The sequence below is a fragment of the Sus scrofa genome, chromosome 3, assembly GCF_000003025.6.
Source record: "Sus scrofa isolate TJ Tabasco breed Duroc chromosome 3, Sscrofa11.1, whole genome shotgun sequence".
In the NCBI taxonomy this organism is placed as follows: Eukaryota; Metazoa; Chordata; class Mammalia; order Artiodactyla; family Suidae; genus Sus; species Sus scrofa.
In genome coordinates this window covers 49,086,256-49,111,405 of record NC_010445.4, presented here as the reverse complement: position 1 = coordinate 49,111,405, position 25,150 = coordinate 49,086,256, and the positions used below count along the sequence as shown (strand labels likewise).

The window sequence follows — 25,150 nt, the reverse complement described above, 5'->3', positions numbered from 1 at the left end:
TCCCAGCCCCTCCCTTTGTATTGAAAACAGAGAAAGGACCTTCCTGACTTTCAGAAATCTGACCTGACAGTAAGGTCAGTATAGAATATGGTGTGGACTTGAGATTTGCTGAAAGTGGGTAACATTATTGCCTACAGTTTGGAAATGAGCTTTGTATAAACACTCTCTTCTTGGATATTGTGTATGTTCTGCATAAGGTTTATTAAACATCTCCTTCCCAAAAGGTTTCCTATCTCTAAATTTGGAGGTTAATTCATGAAAGAGGAGAACATGCATTATTTATAAGTGTCTTTAGCATCAGGTAGGAAGTGTCATGTTATTTAAAAATGGGAATTCATGCTTCACAGAGTCAGTGCGCTGGTCCCCGCTGTCATCCTGAAGTCATCCTGTAAATAATGAGAGTGCCTCTCTGTCAGAAAAGGAGAGGGTTGGAGTCAGGAGTCTTTCCATTATTCATTTCTTCCTCATTTTGAGTAAACTTCCAGTCATTTAAAAGACAGAATGTTGAATTTTTCTGCCTGAAAAATACTGGTCCAGCTTCTACCTGAGAAGTAGGGAGTTGCTGAAACTAGCTTATAACTGTACTCATTTTAGTTATTCAGATATGCCTGAGCCATTTATTAATAATAGATAATTCCATAGTTAACTAAGTATGCTCTATACTCTGTTTTTTGTTTTAAAGATAATTGAATTTTGGCATGATTTTACAATACTTTTATTCCCAGTATTCCACGTTTTATGGGTCTTGACAAGTGTGTCGTGACACATACTCACTCTTATAGTATCCTTTGGAGTTGTTTCGTTTCACTGCTCTAAAAATGCCTGCACTCCATCTCATCATTGCTTTCTCCCCTTTCCCGGCCACCACTGGTCTTTGTAACATCTCCGTAGTTTTGCCATTTCCAGAATGTCACATCATTGGAATTATTAAAGAAAAAATGACACTCATTAAAGACCAGTCCAGCAGACTTTACTAGGGGGAGTACAATAAGGGGTTTTCTCAGTTGGGGGGGGGAGAGTTTGGGCTCCATTCCACATACAGGAGGGGAAGTGAGACTTTATAGCTGGGCAGCAGGTTGGGCAGCAGGTGCATGCACAACCACTACGAGGAACCAGCAGAGCTAAGGGGGGTTCTGGCTACATGGACCTCACAGGATCCCTCCTGAAAGCAGCCCGGGATGATCAGACACCACTTGGGCAAGGGTGGAGGCACCTGGCTGAACTAGCTTAGCAGGATTCTTGCTAAAAGTGGGCACTGCAAAGACAGACTCAAGTACCGAACTCGTTTGGGAAGAGAAATCAGAAGAGCCTGACTACCATTTGATCTAATAGCAGAGTCTTTGTGCCAGTCATACAGTCTGTGCCTTTTCAGATTGGCTTCTCTCACTTGACCATAAGCACTGGAAGTTTTTCCATGTCTTTTTGTGGCTTGACAGCTCATTTCTTTTCAATCACTGAATAATAGTCCATTTTCTGGATGTACCACAGTTTGTTTCTCCATTCATCTACCAAAGGACATCTTGATGGCTTCCAAATTTTGGCAATTGCGAGTGAAGCTACAATAAACGTCTGTGTTTCAGGTTCCAGGAATGCTTTTTTACTTAAGGAAGAAGGTACAAAGATAGCCTTCCCAGGTATCCCGGACTCAGTTTTCCTTAGTGCTAACATCTTAGGTGTTTAGGGACCTTCGTCAAAACAGTCAGGGGTAAAATTAGTCAGTGGCACTGTTGGCTAGACTTATCTGGATTTTACCAGTGTTTATATTTCAGGATGCAATCCAAGATACCACATTGTAGTTTGGGTGTGTCATGTCCATTAAATATGTCCATAAAATTAAGCATATCCTTAGATAGTAGGCATCAAGAGATCAGCCAGAAGGATCTGGTGTTCCTTCATCCTGTAAGCAGGTTTCCTTTTCGTATGGTTGTCTAGAACTCTTGGAAGGTTTTTTTTGGTTGCCGCTTGTTTTTGTCAGAGCATGCAGAATTCCTAGTGTGCAAACTTAAGATTTGTTTCACGAGGCTGCCGTTTCTAAACCAAGTATTCCCATGTGTTGAAGGAAGGTCGCTGAAGGTTATTTGGAGACCCAGGCAACATTCAGTGGCCAAGTTTTTACTAAAAGCTGTCAGGGCATCATCTTCCAAGTGGGGACAAAGGATGAAGCTTTTGGCTTGGTCTCTAATGAGCCTCTCGCCTGTTTTGCTGACAGAAGGACTCCATGAAAGATGACAGAAGAAGTCATCGTGATAGCCAAGTGGGACTACACGGCCCAGCAGGACCAGGAGCTGGACATCAAGAAGAACGAGCGCCTGTGGCTGCTGGACGACTCCAAGACATGGTGGCGGGTGCGGAACGCGGCCAACAGGACGGGCTATGTGCCTTCCAACTACGTGGAGCGGAAGAACAGCCTCAAGAAGGGCTCCCTCGTGAGGAACCTCAAGGACACACTGGGTGAGTGTCCTTTCTCGGGATGCAGGGAGGAGGGGTCATCGTTTTAGTTGGTGTAGGAGAGGAAAAAAAAAAAAAAAGGATGTTTTAAGTATTAACATCTTTCTTCGTGTCTTTTTCTGAAATTCTGGAAATGGGGAGAGATCCAGCGGAGAAATCCACTGTGTCGTTTCTTGGAGATTCTAGAATCTGGAGTTCCATGTGAGCGGACCCTTCTGTGTCCGGGGCCCCTGCTCATTTCTGTCTCCTGGCATCCACTTTCTGGAGGGTCCCGGGATGGAATTGCCATCCCCTAGGGATGTCCACAGCTCCACCTGTGTCATTCCACCAGAGCTTTTCCATCTCACAGAATCCTGCACCTGTGGCTTTTGTGCATAGAGAAGCAGACAGCGAAAAGCGCTTTGAACCAGGTGAACTTTTCCCCTCTTTTAAATTGGTGGCATTTCACACTGCAGCCCTGGGCAGTGCCAGCTAAGTGGGGACAGGAGTGGCGGTGTGATGCCAGCTGACCAGGGTGACTCGTGGGGGCTCTCTATCTGCCCGGCTTTCTTCCTGCGATCCTGTTTCCCCTCCCTGGTATCCAGCCGTGGGAAAGGCCACCTGCATCCCCTGATATTGATGGTGTCCAGTATTGCTTCAGTGTGGGTATCAGACTTCTGCACAGTAGTTACTGCTGCAGAGTGTGGGTGAGAGCGTGGGCCCTGCCACCTGAGACCACTGCTTATCACAGAAGAGTTTGAGGTTGAAAACATGAGTGTTATCACCCACGTGACATTTCCTTGAGGTTTTCCTTTTCATTTCTTTGGTTTTTTTGGTGTGATTTCCCCTAATTTTTATTAATGGCCATGTCCTCAATCTTGGCACAGTTGTTGGTATAACAGAGGTGCCTTAATTAAAAAAAAAATAATTGAATAAATAATTAGTTATTGCATCTAAGTTGATAATAAGAAATTATGTCTAACCAGTCTTTAGGCTGAATAAATTGAGTATTAAATAATAAGAAAGCAGTTCTTGCTATGGCAGATGGAGAAGTCCATCACAATTAAGTTCACTGGGACAAAATGACTTAAGTTGATACTTTATTCTTGACTACTTGGCAGTAGTCTCATAATGTTTTTTTTTTTTAATGATTTTTATTTTTTCCATTATAGCTGATTTACAGTGTTCTGTCAATTTTCTGCTGTACAGCAAAGTGACCCAGTCACACATACATATATATGTTCTTTTTCTCACATTATCCTCCGTCATGCTCCATCACAAGTGACTAGATAGAGTACCTTTTCATTTCTAACAGAATTTGTTTCATTTGCGGGAGGGGAACAGGTAGGAAAACCAGAAAGAAAATGTTAAACTCTGCATGTGACAAGACTTGCAACCTACCCACCTTTCATTTTTCTGCAATCTGAACGCATCCACTGCTCTCATCGAAACCATTTAGAGCCTTTATCCATTGGGTAGTAATTCTATGTTACATGTTAGGTTATTTCCACAATTTGAAGGGAGAAATGAGACATAGTCCTGTGTGTGATTCACACTGACTACTGTAGGTTCTGCCTGATGGAGAAATTCTGTTTTTCATGAGTAAGCTGATTATTTTTCACAAATCTGACACCCTTTTATCTTTTTTATCCTTTTTTTTTTTTCTTGATGATCATGTCACTTGAGAAGAATATTGTTGTCCAGTGTTTATAACTCTTCATTAACTATAAGGAAAGGCAGGCAGGAGTTCTCGTCGTGGCTCAGTTGTTAATGAACCCAACTAGCATCCATGAGGACATGGGTTCAATCCCTGGCCTTGCTCAGTGGTTTAAAGATCTGGCATTGCCATGAGATGTGGTGTGGGTCACAGATATGGCTTGGATCCTGAGTGGCTGTGGCTGTGGCTGTGATTGGCAGCTGTAGCTCTGATTCGACCCCTAGCCTGGGAACCTCCATATGCCACAGGTTCAGCCCTAAAAAGACGAGGAAAAAAAAAAAAGAAAGAAAGAAAGAAAGAAGCATGAATAGGTAAATACTTTGAGTGCCCTGACATAATTTTATTTATTTTTTCCAATTTCAGCCTCTCATTCACTGAAGTACCTGCTTTTGGAGATGCTGAACATTGTTGACTTATATTCTTACTGTTTTTTAAAAAAATCTATTCTCAGGATTCTAGTAAAGAACGAAATACTCAGGGAATTCCCTGGTGGCCTAGCAGGTAAAGGATTTGCATTGTCACTACAGTGGCTCCGGTCACTGCTGTGGCATGTCTTCAGTCCCTTTTCAGTTCCTGGCTTGGGACCTTCTGCATGCCGCAGGCGTGGCTGAAAAAAAAAGAAAAGAAGAAGGAAATGCCCAGAAACTGAGCAGAATGCTAGGAAGTAACCTAAGACAAAGCAGGCACTCGCGTTATCTCCAGATTCCTTTGAACAGCTTGTCACTTTTTCCTTTGGTTTTTAGAACAAAAAGACAGCTGAGTGATGAAGCACCCCTCTCTCTAGGGTTCAGGTTTTCATGAGCTGTGGTCAGTCCCATGTGTCTGCATACCCTGGACTCTAGAACTCAGGGGGCCTGGCTCAGCCAGTGCATGCGCGTGCTGGGTGCCAGGCAGCTCCCCCCCACCCCCGCCCCAACAGATGGCCACCCAGCTCTGCTGGAACACGTCTCCTTGTGTAGAGTCAGCCAATTCCATTTTTGGAGAACACAGATTGCTAGAAAGCTCTTCCTTAAATAGAATCCAAGTTTGCTTTTCTTTAACTTTCTCCCCTCGGCTCTCCTTTGCCCTCCAGAGCTGTGCCAAGGATTGGGCTCCTTTCTGTAAAAGGGCCACTCCTCTTCGGCTTCCTCTCCCCCAGGCACACACCGCCTTGCAAACGTTTGAACCAAGCATTATTTATTTTATTTTATATATTTTTTTTAATTTTTATTTTTTGTCTTTGCCTTTTCTAGGGCCGCTCCCACAGCATACGGAGGTTCCAGGCTAGGGGTAGAATTGAGCTGTAGCTGCCGTCCTACACCACAGCCACAGCAACGCGGGATCCCAGCTGCTTCTGCAACCTACACCACAGCTCACGGCAACACCGGATCCTTAACCCACTGAGCAAGGCCAGGGACCAAACCTGAAACCTCATGTTTCCTAGTCGGATTCGTTAACCACTGCAACACTATGGGAACTCCAAGCATTATTTATTTTAACAATACAAATAAAGCTATGTGCTGAAGGCCGTATCTATTAGAGGCAGTTGACATTCATGAGCTAAAGGCTCTCAGGGGTCAGTATTCCCATTGCAGGGAAAAAGTTCCCCCTTTGTTGTCCATTTTTGCTTCGATGTGTTTACTGTGCTCAAAGCCCTGCTTAGTAGTTGGCCAAAGGGAGACCTTGCTATCTTGGCATGAGTGTTCCATTGCCCTCTTGAGCCGTGCTGAGGAGAAGGGAGCAGCCCCACAGGAAATCACCACGGGGAGTGACTGACTTCTCCACAGCCAGACTGGCCATGGCATCTCTGTCAAGAAGGGAGGTGTAAACCACTTCCGCAGCCTCTCACGCCTCCCACTAGACGGTCTCTGCCGCAGAAAAGTTGGAGCTAAAACATCCGGGGCTTCCTATTCAAAAGGTTGTGACCCGTATGTTGTTGGAATTACAGTGTGATTTAGATCGATGCTCAGCCAACAGAAATTCTCTCTGCTGTGTATCAGGAGGAGTGAACACAACATCAAAGGAATTCCCATCGTGGCTCAACGGAAATGAATCTGACAAGCATCCATGAGGACACAGGTGCAATCCCTGGCCTCGCTCAGTGGGTTAAGGATCCAGCATTGCTATGAGCGGTGGTGTAGGTTGCATATGCAGCTCAGATCTGGTGTTGCTGTGGTTGTGGTGTAGGCTGGTGGGGTGGCCCTAAAAAGCAAAAAAAAAAAAAAAAAAAATTAAAAATTACACCACATGTGTTGACCGTCTAGTAGCTACTCCTGACACCATCCACATTTGTCATTTATAGAAACACACCTAATTTCTAAATCCATGGTTAAGAGTTCCCTGGCAAGGGAGTTCCCATTGTGGCACAGCAGAAACGAACCCAACTAGTATCCATGAGAACGCCGGTTCAATCCCTGGCCTCGCTCAGTGGGTTAAGGATCCGGCATTGCAGTAAGCTGTGGTGTAGGTTGCAGAGGCAGCTTGGATCCCATGTTGCTGTAGCTGTGGTGTAGGCCGGTGGCTACAGCTCTGATTAGATCCCTAGGCTGGGAACTTCCATATGCCGAGGGTACAGCCCTAAAAAACAAACAAAAAAACAAACAAACAAACAAAAAAAGATTTCCCTGGCAAATACCTGGCTGGAAATAAAATAGCACCAGACTCCTCAGCAAAGTCCCTGTGTTCTAAACCTGGGTTGACATCCCAAGTCGCAGGTAACCGAGACTAGGCAGCGCTCTGTTGAGGCTGGTCACAAATTTAGCTTAATCACGTGGAGTAGTTTGTTAGAGTGACTTCAAGAAAGCAATGCCTTTCCCCCGAAAGATCTCTCTGTTGGGAAAGGATGCACATTCTTTTTCCTTTTCCTTTAATAATTTGTAATGAAATAAAACATCACGAGCTCTTCTTTTCATTAAGGCAGCCCATTGATACCATAGCTCTCCTCTCGTAGTCACTGCAGGATTAGGACGCGTCAGAGACAACTTTTCCACAGATAGAGCCCAGGCCATACTTTGAAGGGCTTGGAGTGTTCCTGGGTAAAGGTCTGACTGTGGTGTTTTATGCAGAGTGACTCATAAAGTCACGCGGGGCAGATGTTTTCAAGCCTTGTGCTAAATCTCTAGAGATGGGAAAGCGTCTCCCAGGGATGTATTGTCCTGAGAATGGTTTCTGTGACCACTTGGTGACCGTAGCCCCGGGACCCACCAAAGCCCCAAAGTTGCCTTGTTTTCACCCTGCTAACCTAGGGCTGACTAGGGCAGCCCAGGAAGCCCCAGTTCCGTTTCTAATGGTCTGGTCGACACCTGAGGAGGGCTTATTCCAAGGTGCACTCAGTCATTGCTGGCCGGCTGCCCCCAGGGTTGCACCTTTGGCATTTGCTCTCGTGTGACCATACCTGAGGCCAGGTGGACACCTGCCAGCGATGACCCCACCCCTGCAGCTCCAAGCCCGACCTGGGAGCAGAGCATGGCTGCTGCGGGGACATTCTTGCTCACCGTTTGGGGGAGTGCTTTTGGTTGGAGAAGGGTGACTTCTGTGGCTGAAATTCCCAGGTTCCTAGAGGCCATATCCACATGGGGTTGATGGAGCCACAGTGACGGGACTTGAAATTGAACTTGGGTTCTTTTACTGTACCACCTTGAATGTCGGGGTTTACTGGGTGGGCATTTGATAGGAGGACCCAGTTGCAGAGATGGGCAGCTGGAATGTTAGAGGAAATGCTGGTGATACTAAGTTCCTTATTTTAGAGATGAAAAACTCAGCCTTGACTGACGGAACTTGATGGGGGCCGAGTGTGGTGGTGATGGTGTGACAGTGTTACTGTCCTGGCCTTGATGGTGGGTTGTGTTGTGGAGGAGGATGTCCTCGTGTGTGGCAATGCATACGAAGTGGGGCAGTGATGGGCCATGGCATTGGCAGCTTACTCTCAGCTCGAGGAGAATAACGTCCTTGGGACTATTCTTATACCTTTTCTGTCCATTCAACCAGGCAGACAGACACAGAGTGGTTTGGAGACCACCCTGGGCCAGGATGTTGGCTCAGAGCCGAGGGAGTGTTGTGACTTGGGCTTCTGTCCCTCCTGGCATCCTTGGTGTCTCGAGCCTTACATTTGTGTCAGCCTTTCAGAGATGAGAGGATCACCCAATAAACACTGAGATAGGTCCTGAAACATGATGCCACCCAGTGTGAACTCGCTAACCAATTCTCCATCAGGATGGTTCCCCAGGACTGGTCAGAATTTCCCATGATAATCCAGCAGGTCCCTTCTGTGTTCCTGGCAAGCAGGTGAGGAAGCCCCTGCTTCCTGCTGCATCAGCCCAGGCTGCTTTGAGCCCATTCAGTGTGTGCTCTTTTGTCACAGCAGCGATGGGGACGGGGACAGAAAGGACCTCCTGGGCCCTGGCCTGCGCCATCATGCAGGCTGGGGAGGGATTTCTTTCGGGCACCGCAGGACTGTGGTCTTGGCAGAGGTTACAGGCACTCTCAGCAGGTCAGAAGCAGGGCAGGCAGATGAGATGTGGCTCATGCTCACAGTAGTCCAGGCTGCCTGGGAGTCGCCCCTCCCCTTCTCTGTCCTTGGAAATCCCTCTAAGCCACTTCGTTCCCGCTGGGTGGCCTCTGAGAACAGTACCCAGAGGCTTTGAATCAGGGATGCAGACATCATGTTGGGATGAGTGCCTTGTAATAGGGAATGTTCGCATCAGAAGCAGGAGCCCTGTGGGTCGTTACTTCGCCTGGCAGTATATGAGGAAAGGATGCAGTTCAGTCCCTGACTTTCTGAAGCTTGGGATGTAACTGGAAGCATAACAGTGGCCCAGATGTGCAGAGCTCAGTTCAAAGGGGGCACCACCCCTCCTGTCCCAGGAAAACAGTGAGGGACCTTGCCGTGTGGCCTCCTACCCATCAGGATGCAGTACCCAGAGTGGTTAGGAGGGCGACACTGGCTCCCTACAGCCCTTTTTCAAGTCCAGGCTTGGTGCTCACCATTGAGTGATGGGGCCAAGCTGTTGAGCTGCTGACCCTCAGCTGCTACCCCTGTGTAGTGATGACAGTGATGATCAGTGATGACATGTAAGGTGATGTCATTCACAAGAAGGAAGCTCGGAGCTGAGACGTGAGGGGAGGTGGGCTCAGTGGGGGAGGGGCATGCAGAGTTGCAGAAGGACGGCAGGCCAGCCAGCAGCCTTGAGGAGTCCTGGGCGATCAGTGCCCTGTGCCAAACATCAGGCCTGATGCCATTTGCAAAGGGGAACCCCAAAGGGCCTCCCATGGACAGAGGGGATGGCCGTCGAGGTTTAGACTAAGCATGGTCATTGCTGGCCGGCTGCCCCCAGGGTTGCACCTTTGGCGTTTGCCCTCGTGTGACCATACCTGAGGCCTGGTCCTCATGGGTGGAGTAGAGGGGGCCAGTCCGTCTGTGGGAGCCTGGGATGAGGCCTCAGAGTGACGGGGTGGTGTCACCAACCCTGAGCTGAGCAGAGGGGTTGGGAGGCGAGGGGCCTCACGGGAAAGCCCACAGCCCTGTGCTGATGGGTGTGAACCAGCAGGGAGTGCTAGTCACAGATGAGCCCGAATGAGTAACCAGCAGAAAGACCAGAGAATTAGGGCAGCAGGCAGAGAAACTGGGCAGTGATGACCAGACCTGTTGGAATGGATGGCAGGCTGGTGGTGGAAGTGTGGCCTGCTTCAGGCATGAATCTCAACTCGTGGCGACAAAATTCAGATTTTTGTTACCACATACTCCATGTGCCAAAGTGAAGCTTCGTTTTTGTTTTGTTTGGTGTTTTTAGGGCCCTACCTGAGGCATATGGAGGTTCTCAGGCTAGGGGTCAAATCAGAGCTGCAGCTTCCAGTCTATACCACACCAAATCCACGCCTCGTCTGCCCCCTACACCACAGCTCACGGCAACGCCGGATCCTTAACCCACTGAGCAAAGCCAGGGATCAAACCCATGTCCTCATGGATACTGGTCGGGATCATTACCCCTGAGCCACGATGGGAGCTCTGAAGCTTCATTTTTTACCTGTTTAAATGGTTTTACCTTGGCCGCAGGAAGCCTTGGCGTCTCTCAGGCAGCTCGAAAGCTCCCAATCCACTGTGGTCCCAGGGACTGGTCCCAGGCCACCAGCACCCCTCCCCTGGCAGGAAGGCCCCCAGGGGCCCTCGGGCTCCCCAGCCATCACCCCTGTGCTCCTGCTGCAGAGTGTGTCACGTCTCACCCGAAGCCAAACAGAAAGCTTCATGCAGCAGAAAAATTCAAACCAAGACCCCAGAACAGATTTGGTGTGTGTTTTCCAGTGAGTGGGCAATAATAATGCTCTCTCTGTCTACCTCACTGCCAGATACCACGCCAGGTGCCTGCAGATCTTCTTGTCTAATCTCCCCAGTAACTGTACGAGGGATATAATAATAGTAGCCCCACCTTTCATGCAAGAGGAAATGAGACCCAGAGGTTAACGGATGTATGTGCCCGAGAACACACAATAAGAGATGGGTTGAAATTCATACAGGTCTGCCCGCCCTCGGGCTCTGCTGCTGATGGTCAGCCTGGAGTTGGACATTCAGATCTGGGTGGGGGATGGTACCTGCTTGGCTTCAGCATCGGCATTGGTGCAGCCGGTCTCTCCCCAGCCCCACGGCACAGCTGGGTTGGTCTCTGCTGGCCTCTCTGCAGCCCCTGGGATGCTAGGGGACCAGCTGCTTCCTGAGCATCATTTTCTCCCCGACCCCAAGGGATTCACTTATCAATACCTTTGCCTGGTCTCTTAATGTTGAGGTGAGCAGGGGACTTGAATGTAAACGATTCAGAAGCCGAATGTCGCAGGAACACATTTTCTTTCCCTTAAATTGATTCTTATTTTGGCAGCAGTCTTGTGAGCACCAAGCATGTTCTGCCGGGGCCACGCGCACAAGATCTCAGCCGTCTTCGTCATTCATAGGTTCTTTGTGTGACTCAGACTTCTGCCCTCAGCTCTTCCTCAGCATCATGATCTCTGAAATGCCCGTCTTTTATAAAAGCACTCACTGAAGACAGGCATACTTTAAAAATTTGAAAAATAGAAAAAACACAAATCACCTATGAGCTTCCCACCCTAAAATAATTGCTGTTGGCATTTGCATCTGTTTTCTCTGTAGTTTTTGCACACACAGACTCAAAATCAGGTTGCACAAGTGACTTCCTGTTGACCTCCCTACCAGCTGTCATGGGGCAGTTAGTCCTAAAAAGATCTCCCCTTTCTGCAGAAGCCAGAACCCTATCATTTTGAAAAGGTTTCCCAAGTGAGTTTGGTCCTTGCCTCCTGGCTCCTCAGCAGTGTTTTTTGTTTTCTGTAAACAATCAAAGAGGAAAGGCTGATTATAGTGCATTTGTCCCAGAAGTAGTTGTTTTTCTAGGTTGACTGTCCATAAAGAAAAAGACAGTGATCGCTAGTTTCTACACATCACTTAAACATACTTCCTGAACTAAGTCACCCTCTGAGGAGCTAGGATAAAAAAGTACAGAGTACTTTTTTTTTTCATTTAAAAAATGTGCAAAGCCAGACCACACCCATGAAAAGTTCGTGTGTGTGACACATGCAAAAAAGATAGAGGAGTTCCCATTGTGGCAATGAATCTGACAAGTATCCACTGAGGATGCAGGTTCGATCCCTGGCTTCGCTCAGTGGGTTAAGGATCCAGCATTGCCATGGGCTGTGGTGTAGGTCACAGATGCGGCTCTGATCCCAAGTTACTGTGGCTGTGGCGTAGGCCGGCAGCTGGCAGCTCTGATTCATCCCCTAGCCTGGGAACTTCCATGTGCCGCAGGTGTGGCCCTAAAACAAAAAACAAAAACAAAAAGAAGAAGATTGAGATCTTAGATCTCAATTTGATTTTTCCTTTTTTTTTGGCTGCACCCGAGGCATATGGAAGTTCCCAGGCCAGGGATCAAATCTGTGGCCAACACCAGATCCTTAACCCACTGTGCCCCAGTAGGAACTCCCTCATTTGGTTTTAAATGTTCAGCTTCTCCAAGGAATTATCATCCATTCCCCAAATTCAAGCACGGACTTGGGTTCAGAGCTGCATCTAACACTCGAGGTTTATCTTTTCAGTCTCTGTCGTGTGATATACCATTGTACGAACCTGAACTACACAGAACAGGTCATAATTTAGAACTGTAGATTTCTGTCTTGTGAGATTGTTCACGGGACACACAGCATGCCAAATGTAATGCCCACAGACTATAGAAACGTCTGCAGCCGTTGCAGTGCCAGCCACTCAAAATAAACTTGGATTTGTTTTTGTATATCATAAGCGTCCAAGTATTTAGAACAAAAAAGTGTAAAACAACTCACAACAGATTAGTGGGAGGATAATTAGAGAGAAAATAGACACAGATTGTTCCAAAGAATGCTAATGGGAGAACAGCCAGCGGAGGGGGTGGGGAGCGAGCCGGGGTCTCTGCCCTCAGGAGAGTAGGGAGAAGCGGGTGTGCGGGGACATGGGGTCTCCTGCGCCCCCTGTGTCCCGAGGATGGACAAGAACATCATGTAAGGCATTTCCCAGTTTCTGTCCCAGCGACTGGCACCTGGGTTGCATCTTATTAAAACTGTCATCTTTCTAAAGAGCATCAAGAACACCCTTACTCCACTGAAGTCACTCAAGTAGGAGCCTTCAGGTTGAGAGTAGAGACCCTCAGCTAAAAATGCTGAGGAATATAGTAAAATCTTCTCGCCATGTTTCTAACTACACTGCCCCCTGTAGCCTGCTCTCGTTTTTAGATCCTGTCCCTGTGGCTCAAATGTTCCTCTTCTCGATTACATGTTCCTGTCTGTCCCCCAGGGGCAGATGTGGGGGCAGAGGGTGGAATTGTTCAAGGCAGGTGTGTGGTGCTGAGGCAGAGCGCCCAGTGCTGGAAGGCCACCACGGGCCCCACTCTGGAGCCATGCATGGGCTGGCAGGTTGGCAGCTAGGGCTCCGACCTGACCCAGGCTGGGTGTCTCCCTGTGTCACCAGCATTTGCCTCTGTCATCTTTGTCTAGAAGCTGGTCACCTGCTTGAGCCCTCCAGGCTGCACCACTTTCTCACAACCCTTTTTTTTTTTTTTTTTTTAAGGGCCATACCTGCGGTTATGGAGGTTCCCAGGCTAGGGGTCCAGTCGGAGCTGTAGCTGCTGGCCTACACCAGCTCCCAGCCTCCCTGCAACCAACACCACAGCTCATGGCAATGCTGGATCCTTAACCCACTGAGCAAGGCCAGTGATCAGACCTGCATCCTCATGGTTACTAGGCAGATTCATTTCCGCTGAGCCCAAACAGGAACTCCTTTCTCACAACTCTTAACTTCCTTCCTCTGCTCACAGATGCCATGAAGACCCGGTCTCACAGCGGGAAGCCCCTGGAGGGCAGCACTTTGTAGGGGTGGCTATTTACAGGGAACCTCCACTAACGGTGTTTTTGAAGCAAAATGGTTGAGTGTCAGACTTGGAACATTGACCCCAGGGGCATTTACAGTGGAGCAGGAATTAGCAGTGAAATGGGTCCTAATAACACTGATTTAGGTTGCCAGAACCTGTAGTGTTGAACCCAGTGTGCCGATAGGCAGGACACTCGTGATAAGAGCGGGCCGTGGGATCCGAAAGGACTGCTTAGGGTTCTTCCATGGTGGTTTTTTCATGGCCTGGTATATACAGTTAAGTTTCACAAGTGTAATTCATTTAATAGTGGGGCTTTCGGTAGAACTCTAGGATATTCTGGAAAGGGCCTTGGAGGCAACCTGGTCCAAACCTTTTCTATGAAAATCAGGCAAAGTGAGATTCTTGTCCAAGGCTGCCAGCCTCACAGCAGCAACAGGAGCAGGCCTCTGACCCCAGGCTGGGCGCTGCCACTGTAGCTGGCGGGGAACCAGGGCCTGGAGCCTGCAGGGCTTAGGCGCTAGCCTTTGCCTTGTCCAAAGCAGCCTGTGGTCCCAGGAGCCTTTCTGTCCAGCCTTGGAAAGTGGGGCGCCTCCTTTATTCGCTACATGAAAGCCCATTGGCGCTGAGGAGCACTCTCTCCCGAGACTTCAAGGGGACCCTCAGGTCTCAGGTGCTGCTGACCCAGAGAGCAGGACTGAGTGAGGCTGCCTCGCAGGAGCCCTCGGGGGCAGCGGGGCAGAGGGGGCTGGGGAGCAGACGCGAGAGCACATCTCTGGAGAAAGTCCCACCACTGCCTGTGCCCTTGAGCCAAGAGGAAACCAGCTCATGCAGCAATAACAGTAGTAAACGCCCTGACCATCGTCGGAGCTCCTGCTGTGCACTGGATGCTGCCTTCCTTAGGTTTGGGGCTCCTAAGAGCCCCTCCAGTGACACTGATATCCTCGTGTTACAGATGAGGAAGCTGAGTCGGGGAGAGCACAGAGCTACCAAGGCCAAAAGCTGGTGGGGCGAAAGCTGGGTTTGAAGTGTGAACGGGACTGGGGTTGGGCCGTCTGCCGGCCACTCGCCCCCACCAGCATGTTATCCCTCTACTCACTCTTTTCTTTTTAAGCTTATTTCGCTTCTCTGAGCAGATAGGGTCTCAGAGAGTCGAGCTTGGCCCAGGGACCGACACTGAGCGATGCTTCTTAACTTCCCCTCCATCAATTCTTTGCTGTATCCTGTCCTCCCTTTTGCATATTCAGAAATGCTCGTGCTAATGGATCAGGATATGTGCTGAGAGGTGCTAAATATGTATTTTTAATTACAATTTACAATTTTAAAAATGTTTAAATGCTTTTCATTGGCATCTGTGCTACCATTTGACTTTCGCCTTTGGTAGAAGATCCTATACTTGTGAATTATTTTTTTCAGGCTTAAATGTTCTGTCATATAATTGGCCTGCCTGTTGACAAGGGAATGGGCTTTCTTATGAGCAGGGATGCGACTTCTGGTTCTGGGCAGAAGTGAACCCGTATGGTGGTGGGCTTGGCCCTCCCACCCCTCTCCCCCTGTGCTGGCTCCTGGCACGCCCGCCCACTGGAAGGGGGACCATCTGGGCACATGGATGGTGAATGGCGCCTTTGTCCCTCCTTCAGCTGGCAGCCCAGCCTGGTGGGTGTGGGTTTGCTGTGGGCAGGGGGCTGGGGGGGCAGCTCTCTCCACCCTCCGAGTCTCCTTCCTCCCTCCCTCCCATCCCGGACCACCCATCCCTGAACGTGGGGGTCTCATGTGGCACACAAAGTGTGTTTCATCCTAGGGCACAGGGGTGAGGCGTAAGCAGCTACGATACATGTGCCTGGGAATAAAGACTAAAGCTCCTGGGAGTTCCCATGGTGGTGCCGCAGAAGCAAATCCGACTGGGAACCGTGAGGTTGCAGTTTCGATCCCTGGCCTCGCTCAGTGGGCTGAGGATCTGGTGTTGCCATGAGCTGTGGTGTAGTTCACCGACACAGCTCAGATTTCGCGTCGCTATGGCTGTGGTGTAGGCCGGTAGCTGTAGCTCCGATTAGACCCCTAGCCTGGGAACCTCCATATACTGCTAGTGCAGCCCTAAGAGGACAAAAGACAGAAAAAAAAGAAAAAAAAAAGTAAACCTCCCGTATTCATTGCAGTTTTCGGGGAGGCACAGAGGGCAGGGGCATAGGGAACCAGCGGACCTTCAGATCCCTGGCTAGAGCAGCACCTTCCAGCCCCGGTGTCGGGCCACCCAGTCACACACCTGGCATGGGAGGATCTCAGGGTTCTGCGGTGGGCTGCTCCTGGCAGTGTCGCTGCATCCCCCTGGAGAGATGACTCTGGAAGGACTGATAAGGGAATGAAATCATGCTGGGTGCACTAGGAGGTGGAATTATTAACTGAGCAAATATTGGTCGAGTGCCTGCCCCACGGCCACAAAGGATCAAACATGAACTCGGGGAGACGGGACTGGACAGGTGGGTGAGCGCGCCACGGGCTTGGGGGCCCAGGGTCACTCAGGGAAGGCGATGTCATGGTGTCCCAAGGCTGCTTACAGATCTGGGTGCTCAGAGATGCTGGGACCCAGCCCTGGAGGAAAGGTTCTCATCCTGGAGTCCTTGCCTGCAGCCCCTGGTGTTGCCCACAGGCCCTGTTGCAGTGGTTTTCATCTTCAAAAGCTAGTTTTAAACTACTAGCGGGAGAAAGATTCCAGCCCGACTTTCTCCTCAGCCCTTAACCCCCCATGTCTGGCAGATCCTGCTTATCAAAAGGTTGTGCCCCCCCCACCCCCAATTCCTGGTCAGAACCTTCAGGGCCACCGTCTGCTTTGCTGGTGCTTACATGGCCCCGGCTGCAGCAGCAGGGCCAAGGTTTATGCAGGTGAAATCAGTGCCCGAAGAGGATGTGAAGGCCAGCCAGCTGCCCAGGGCTGCACATAGCCCTTGGTCTCAGATGTGGCCAGGAAGGTCAGGTTTCTTCTCAAAGCAAATCCTGTGGGCAAGGCCGTGCCCCAGTGACCCTGGGATGCGGGTTCGATGGACCACCTCTGCCTCCCCGGCCTCAGTCATGCAGCATCCACAGATGCCTCTTTGCCCCTGTCCCCTCACTTCCCGGGCCAGCCTGCCAGGTCCCCTGCCAAGGTCCCACCTGTCCCAGGCTCAGGGGTCCAGCAGGTAATAGTGCGGCTGTGCCTCTGGATGACAGTAGGGGCAGGTGCTGCCTGGAGCACCCCTGGGTGGCACTCGTACCCTGGTTTGCTCTGCCTGAGCCTCAGCCCTGCCTGAGTTGGTCTATGCCGACCAGCCCATATGCTCTCCAGAGCCCACCCCAGCCCCAGGTGTGGCCGGTGGTCCCCGTGTGCTCATTCAGTCAGGCCTGAGGTCTGCGCCACCCAGGGTAACAGACCTCTCATGATGGTTCTTTGCAGTAAACACTCAAACCCAAGGCTCTCTGGGGTTAGGAAGGATGGGTCCATCTGGTGGCTGATCGTGTCTGCTCACCCCCACCCGCCCTCACCCCCACACCCACGCCAGGGGCTCCCAAACTTTCAGTCTGTCTGTCTTTAAGTGGGACTCGACAGTTTGACTTATTTAATTAAGGAGATGAGATGGGAGGGGAGGCGTGAGAGCAGGGGAAGGGTAGTTTTATTTTTCCCTGAGCTCTTAATAGAAGTGACAGAAATCAACTCAAAAATAGCTAAAGAAAAAAAGCAAATCAAAAAATGAAGAAGAAGAAGAAAACCTCCAGATGCAGGAGGTATGGTTGGACCCTGGGGCTCCCAACATCTGGACCTGCCTCTGGGCCTCCTTCCCACTCACCTCTTCCTCCCTCACCCAGACGCCTACAGGTGGGGGCCCTCTGAGAGCGGTGGGGGTCCTGGTCTGACTCACAGGGACAAGCCCACTGAAACCACAAGAGAGGAGCCCTGTGGAATAGAGATGGGCTGAAGGTGCTGAACAGATCAGAACAATAGAGAACTACCGCATTAATCCGAAATGGGCCCCCTTCCAAAAATCCTAGGTTCAGTCACATGGAGAGTCTTTTTCTTTACCTATTCAAATACTCAACAGATTGTAAATTTTGGCACTAGATATTTTCTGAGTAGTGGAAGCTATTCTGAAAATCTAGATACAACTTAAGTGAGCATATAGTACCATGAAGAGCTATTAGGAGCCAAATGTTAAATATATCCTCTTCTATGAAAAGTTACTATAGTTGCTTTGGACCTGAATCAAATCTTGTCAGATCTCTTGAGCATTTAATGATAAAGAACCTTCTGTAATTTTCAGTTGACATTCGTAATCCTGATGGGGGAAAAGCCTTACAAATTACTAACCTCTATTCTTAATATAAATGACACTTTAAGTACAAGGAAATTTTCTAGTTAAATCTGGTTTATGTTATGAATCTGATTAGTGATAAAAATAAAATGGCTTTCCCAGAGAGCTCCTGAAACTCAGGTGTGCTGTGTCTAAAAGGAATGGGCTGGAATATATGTCTGAACTATCAAATTTGTCTGACGTGTTACCTGAGATCTCCAGAATTCCAGCTAGAAGATGACAGAATATAGTTTAGTCATCTGCTGTAACATCCCTTTATCTTAAAAGGAGTCTGTGAAAGATTTTGACTTGAAAATCACTGACATTAATAATGTATGATGTATTCAAGCTTTATTAGAACTCTTTAATGTATGTAATTTTATTCAAGAAAGTTAAAACGTGCTTATTACTGTCAATGAAAATGTAAGTGGATCAGAGATCCAATAGCTTGATGCCAGGAAATTGTCCCCGAAGCCGAAAAGTATAGTTTACCTTTAAATCCAGCTCAGCTCTTTGCCATTTAAAATTATGCTGTCTGAAAAATAAAATTAAATAAAATGATGCTGTCTGCTCACAGGATCAAAAACACCATTCCTGAAGGTACCCGCCTTTTTTTATGATGGTTCTTAAATGCACATGAAGCTTATTGCACAGCCTGTGATCCGTCTTTAATGTGCCGGCTGTGGAGGTGGCTCAAACCCAGCAGCTCTGTGCCCGGGGTCGCTGCTGACCCACCTGGACCCCTGGGAGCAGCTGTGGGGTGGCTCATGCCCCAGACCCCAGGTGGAGCGGGACTCCCTGGAGCTGCTGGGGGTGGGGCAGAGGCTCTGTGCCCCCCCAGGGAACAGACTCCCCACAGCAGCCAGAACACAGCTGAGCAAGCCCTTCTGTAAGATTCCTTCTCCATCCAGAGCCTCGTGATCATAGATGCACGGTGTTCTCAGAGCCTGCTCTTCACCGTAGAATGAAAATCCTGAGCACGCCTGAGCACGCACCACCTGAGACAGCATTGTGCCTTTTTTTTTTAGACATCAATTTCCACTCCTTCTTATTCTTTCTTCATAGAAGGTATTGCTATTTATACATTATTGAACGAGCTGTAGAGAAAGTCATTTCTTTGCGGGAAAAAGTTCCTTGACATCCCCGACTGAAGCGTGCCAGCACTTAGAAAGGCTTTCTAATGGCCCCGTTCTTCATGTTCTCATGCTCGGTGTGACGGATCCAGGGTAGGCTGCACAAAACCACCAGCCAAAATGTCCAAGCATCAAACACCCTGCGTAGTAGGGGGAGCAGGTTCAGGATTAACTTGAGAACCGAGGGAAAAGCCCAGCTCTTGACCTCATCCCAAGTCTTGCTCCAACCCTCTAGTCCTCCCCTGGCCTCAGTCTCTCTCCATTGCAGACCAGTGGGACCTGCCTGGTCCCCTCCTTCCCCCCCCCCCCACACACCCCAATCCATGCCGGAGGGCAGGGTGTAGTTCCCAGGGCAGTGCTTCTAGTCACTTGGCTCAAGCTGCACCAGAATTCATGCTTGGACTGTACACAGGCCTCGGAAAAGGCCAGAAAGTGCGTTCTCCCAAATGGGGCACCGAGAGGGGGTGAGGGTTAGCCCTGGTAAGCAAGGGTATCTGTTGGTTGCTGTTCAAGTAGGCAAATGTGGACTAAGACTTTGCAAAATGTGTGTGGGGGTTTGCCTCTCCTGCCCAGAAAAATGTGTACAGAAGGAGAATAAGCACATCATCCTTGTTAAAATGAAAACACACATTGGAGTCAGATGGCGTTTTTGCGACAACCGGGAAAAGTAGATGGTATATCTTTAATGAAAGCAAAAGGACCAATGGAGAAGATGTATTTCTTAAAAAAAGATCCCCAGAGAGAAAGTGGAGAACAATGGGATTCCCATGCTGCCTCTTTCCCTAAAAAGTAATGGATTTACCTTTGAATTAGAACCCGGATGCTGTGGGGCTCCTGGGAAGGATCTGGGGCTTGCATTCGGGTCTCTACCCCTCTGACTTGGCATCTCATAACTGTCACGTGACAGTCACATGATCTCGGGTGAAGTCCAGATGAGGGGAGATGACAGTGGCCTTGTGTTCCAGGCCACCTGAATTGGGTGCAGCTTGCCTGATGGTCCTTGCTTAGCAAGCCCCCCCCCCCACTGCTGGTGGGTCCCTTCCCTCTCCCTCCTGTCCACCACCCCCGCTGCTCCCAGGGCCCCCAGCCCTTCTGTTGGGCACCCCTGGGCTCTGGCATCCTGCAGAATCAGGGTCAGGGGAAAGGGGGATGGGGGGGCGGGGGAGGAAATGGAGACCTTTCTCAGCAACCCAAGTGACTATTCTATTTACACATTTCCAGCTGACGTGCCCTCCCAGCTGTCTAGTCACTTGTCCTGGGGCCCTGGCCTGCTACTCCTGATGCACTTCTTAGCCCCAGCCTTCATTCCCTATGCCCCAACACCCCCTTCACCAAGAATCAGAGGGAGGGTTCATTCCAGTTTGAGAGGGTGTGTGGGGTTAGATCCTGAGACCCTGCTTCAGAGCCCTGGATGCTCTGGGCACAGAAATCATGATACCAATAAGGATGCTTCACAGGAGCCTCTGACAGAGCTGTGCTTCTGGATTATTACAGATCAGATAGGCTTGGGATTATTAGGATCAGATGGGTCATGGGTCTGTCTCTGCTGCTTCCCTGGCTGTGTGTTGGGCCAGTTCCCTGATCTCTTGCAGCATTGGTTTTCCCATCTGCAGAAATGGGGGGAGGTCTGCTCTGTCACGGAGCTGTTGTGAGGTTCAGGTCATGCAGACGTCAGCGGTGGGGGCCTCCTTTGTACCCCAAGACACTCATCTGCCTCCCGCATTTCACTGCACCAGAAGCCGTCCATGATGTTGTTCCCACTGTAACGTTCCCCAGGTGCCAAAAGCCAGACAGGCAGACTTTCTGTCCTGGTGGCCACCAGCACATAGGGCCATGGCCAAGCGTGTTCACGGAGGACTTTGGGCTCCCAGTAATATTGTTCTGAGAAAAAAAAAAAGAGAAACCCCGCTCAGTTAGTAAGAGTAACAATTGTTATCATTCAGAAAGCACTTTCTGGGAGTTCCCATCGTGGCTCAACAGTTAACAAACCTGACTGGCATCCATGAGGACGCACATTCAATCTCTGGCTTTGCTCAGTGGGTTAAGGATCCGGCGTTACCCTGAGCTGTGGTGTAGGTCACAGATGTGGCTCGGATCCCGTGTTGCTGTGGTTGTGGCGTAGGCTGACAGCTACAGTTTGGTTGGACCCCTAGCCTGAGAGCCTCCATATGCCGCAGATGTGGCCCTAAAAAGACAGCCAAAAAAAGAAAAAAAAAAAATCAATTGCAGTGTTTTCTCTGTATAATCTGAATTTAGTATCTGTTTGGGGCTGAATTGTCCCCTTGAAATTCAAATGTTGATGTCTTGTGCCCCAGAATCTCAGAGCGTGACTGTCTTTGTCTAGGGCCTCTAAAGAAGTAATTCCGTTTAAACGAGGTTTTTTTAGGGTGGGCCCTAATTCACTGAGACTGGTGTCCTTGTAAGAAGAGGAAACTAGGAACACAATGCAGACGCGGTGAGAAGGCAGCTGTCCACACGCCAAGGGGAGAGGCCTCCGAAGGGCCCAGCCCCACTGGCCACCTGACCTATGACCTGCAGTCTCCAGAACTATGAGAAGATTTCTGTTGTTTAAGCCCCCCCCAGTCTGTGGTACTTGGTTGTGGCAGCCCTCACAGACTGATACAGCGCCACTGCTGTCCACACTTTATAGGTAAGAAAACAAAGGCCCAGAGACTCTAAGTATCTTGCCCAAAGGCACACAGCTCATTAGTGGCTGGCTCGGGATTTCCCCCTCGAGGCTGTGTTCTCAGTCACTCCGCTTTGTCGCCCCCGCCATCCCACCCCAGAGTTGCCTCAAAGACTGTTTAGGTCACATTAAGAGCAAAACAGGTTGATTTTTCCGGGGGCGGTTGTATGTGGAATGTTCCAGTTTTGATAGAGAAATGTGAGTCCTGTGTAGGCGGGGAGTGTGCCTGTCTCATTTATCTCGCTGTCCCCAACATCTAGGAAGGTGCCTGGCAGGAGCTCAGTGGCTGAAGTCATTGAATTGTTCTGAGTTTGCAAAGAGCAGGCTAAGTAGGGTGTCCATAGGTCAGCAGTGAGGTCTCTTCAACGTATTATGAGGTCTAAGGTCCACTAGGGTCCACCATTGTCTTTTCTGCTGCCCTTGACACCTGTAAGTCTTGATGAATATTCTAAACCCCGTTCTTCCCTGGCTCCTCAAGTAGCTTTCATTGTTCACAAATTTGGAACGCGCTCTTAGAATGTTATTTTTAAATGTTATTTCTGGAAATCTTTGTTACCCATAAACACGGCACCCTGCCTGCCCCTTGCTGCTCCAGCTGAGGGTTTAAGGCCTTTGTGCCTGAGCCTTCTAGACAGGAGCTTGCTTTCAAGGACCGTCCTGTCTGCCTTCCGGTTTTAGGAAGCTGTCACGTCATCACAGTGCTGGTTGAACTGCCCTAGGTTTGAAATCAAAAACTGAGAGGCTCAGCGTTCCCGTCATGGCTGAGTGGTTAACGAATCCGACTAGGAACTATAAGGTTGCAGGTTCGATCCCTGGCCTTGTTCAGTGGGTTAAGAATCCGGCGTTGCCATGAGCTGTGGTGTAGGTTGCAGACTCAGCTCAGATCCTGAGTTACTGTGGCTCTGGCGTAGGCCGGTGGCTACAGCTCCTATTAGACCCCTAGCCTGGGAACCTCCATGTGCTGCGTGGAAGCAGTCCTAGAAAAAGACAAAAAGAGAAAAAAAAAATTGAGAGGCTCACGTGTTCAGGTGAAAAGCAAGTGAGCGCCTAAGGGGAAACCTGAGTTTCACTTGGTCTCCTGTCCTGGCCTGCTCGTCCGTCTCCTGCGCTGGACAAAGATGCTGCAGCGCAAAGAGAAACAGCAGAGGCTCTTAGCTTAGAGACCAGGCTCTTTGCCTGAAGGCCCAGTGAAGGAGCACTTGTCATTTGCATTGGTGTGCTGTCACCTATTGCATGCTCCTTGCTCAGCTGGTGGCCCAGAGCAAAGCACACGTCCCAGGGCTGAGAATCTCAGGCCCGGGGCAGGTCTGCTCTGGAAGTCAGAGCCCAAGCCTCCATGAGCAGAGGTGATCACAATGCCTTTTCTTCCTCTGATATCCCCTCACCCAACATGGGAATAGAAACAAGGGTAATTCTCTGACTCAGGCTGTCTTTACTGCAGGGAACTAGGGAGAGGGAGCTACAAGCTACCCATAAAAGCACTTTGGTGTCATTTCCTGGAAAAAAAAATGGACACCTGCCAGTGGTCACAGTTTCCAGATGGTGAAAGCCCCTGTGCTGCTGAGGTTGGGAGGGCTCGTGGGTGAGCAGCCATCTCTTAGAACCAGCCCCCACCTCCACCCCGTCCAGGGGCCTGTCCCCCGCTCTGGAGCCCTGGCCTTCCTTCCCTAGACCCACCTAGACCCACTTTCGACAAAGGTGCCAAATTCCATGCATTTTAACCGTGTTAAAGCCTATTTCCCTTAGGGCTTTTCAAACCGTTTGCACAGGAAGGAAGAAGGCTGGCGTTACAGCTCTGCACTGACTCACATATGTAACCGAAGCAGCAGTTCTGTTTGATGCTCTCTGAGATTCTCCAACACATACATGCAGGCTGGTGACACCTTATTAAACTGATTTCTGATCCACTAGTGGATTTTCAATTAGAATATGAAAAGTCATGTCTTAGATGTACTGTATCAGGTATGTTTTTCTCATTCACTCATCACCACCTGTTGTGGGAAATTGCTGCACTTTTGAAAGAAGTGAAGAGTTGAAAGAAGGAGATGGGTTTCTGCCCAGTGGGGCCGCTCCACTACCAAGGAGCCCCTGGAGGCCCTGAGTTGGGGTGGGTGCTGGCCTGAAGTTGGCAGGTGGGAGCAGGGCGGTCCTGAACCGTATGAGAGCTGGGACGGGTCTTTGAACTCATTTCCTCCAGCTTCCAGTCCAAAACGCAGAAGACGTTTTGTGTTTTAATACCTTATTTGTGTTGTTTGAGTGGCACTTGGATGCTTCAATCACTTACACTGTTTTGTCTTGGTTTGCTGGTGTTCTGGCGATTTTGTTTGAGGAAAACAGAGAGTGGGCTTTGGTAATTTCCAGTTTTTAAGCATTTGGCCATTGCAGGATGTAGCTGTCACCTTCTCTGCTGGTGCCTGAGAGGCAGGCCGTCTGTCCTGCATCATGTGCAGGCGCTACTCCTCGGCCGGACCTTGCCTGGAGCCCCTGCCGGGCCCCTGTGCATTGAGCCCCATCCGCACGCTGAGCCCTTGCCGTGTCTCCGCAGGCCTCGGCAGGACCCGCAGGAAGACGAGTGCGCGCGATGCCTCGCCCACGCCCAGCACGGACGCAGAGTTCCCCGCCAACGGGGGTGGCGCCGACCGCATCTATGACCTCAGCATCCCAGCCATAGTCAAGTTCGCATACGCGGCTGAGCGCGAGGATGAGCTGTCGCTCGTGAAGGGCTCTCGCGTCACCGTCATGGAGAAGTGCAGCGACGGCTGGTGGCGGGGCAGCTACAACGGGCAGGTGGGCTGGTTCCCGTCCAACTACGTGCTGGAGGAGCTGGACGAAGCGGCCGCTGACACGCACGGAGGCCCAAGCCTGCGGCCCGGAGCCGCACTCAGCAATGGCCAGAGCTTGCGGGTCCTGCACGTGGTGCAGACACTGTACCCCTTCAGCTCGGTCACCGAGGAGGAGCTTAACTTCGACAAGGGCGAGACGATGGAGGTGATCGAGAAGCCTGAGAACGATCCTGAATGGTGGCGTTGCCGCAATGCGCGTGGCCAGGTCGGCCTAGTGCCCAAGAACTACGTGGTGGTGCTGAGCGAGGGCCCAGCCCTGCACGCAGGCTCTGGCCCCACAGGGCCCGCTCGTGCGGGCCGGTTTGCAGGCCGGGAGTGGTACTACGGGAACGTGACTCGCCACCAGGCCGAGTGCGCGCTCAACGCGAGAGGTGTGCAGGGCGACTTCCTCGTCCGCGATAGCGAGTCCTCGGTGAGTGTGGGTTGAGCATGGGTGGAGGGGTGTGAGTCTGAGCGTGCACATCTGCATGTCTGGATGTGTGCAAGTGCGTGTCTTGGGTGTGCATGCAGATGTGCAAGTGTGCACCTGGCGCATAAGGTGGCTTCCTCATTAGGGACAGCAAGTCTTTTTGGTGAGTGGGGTGGTGAGAAGGAAGCAGAGCATAGTCCGTGTATGCAAGCGTGTGTGTGTGTGTGTGCGTGCACATATATGTG

At 50.1% G+C, this 25,150-nt stretch overlaps 1 protein-coding gene across 17 annotated transcripts in view; it reads left to right on the top strand.

Moving 5' to 3' along the window:
- NCK2 (NCK adaptor protein 2) overlaps window positions 1-25,150 on the top strand; it is a 158,462-nt gene that overhangs the window by 110,869 nt on the left and 22,443 nt on the right. For 15 of the 17 annotated variants that reach the window (XM_021085591.1, XM_021085590.1, XM_021085579.1 and 12 more), the window contains 2 exons: window positions 2,210-2,451; window positions 24,199-24,908. In XM_021085591.1, the coding sequence (XP_020941250.1) occupies window positions 2,226-2,451; window positions 24,199-24,908 (936 nt within the window). In that variant the 5' untranslated portion in view covers window positions 2,210-2,225. Of the gene's footprint in view, window positions 1-2,209; window positions 2,452-24,198; window positions 24,909-25,150 lie in introns of those variants that run through there. The other 2 variants (XM_021085592.1, NM_001137631.1) reach the window with 2 other exon arrangements.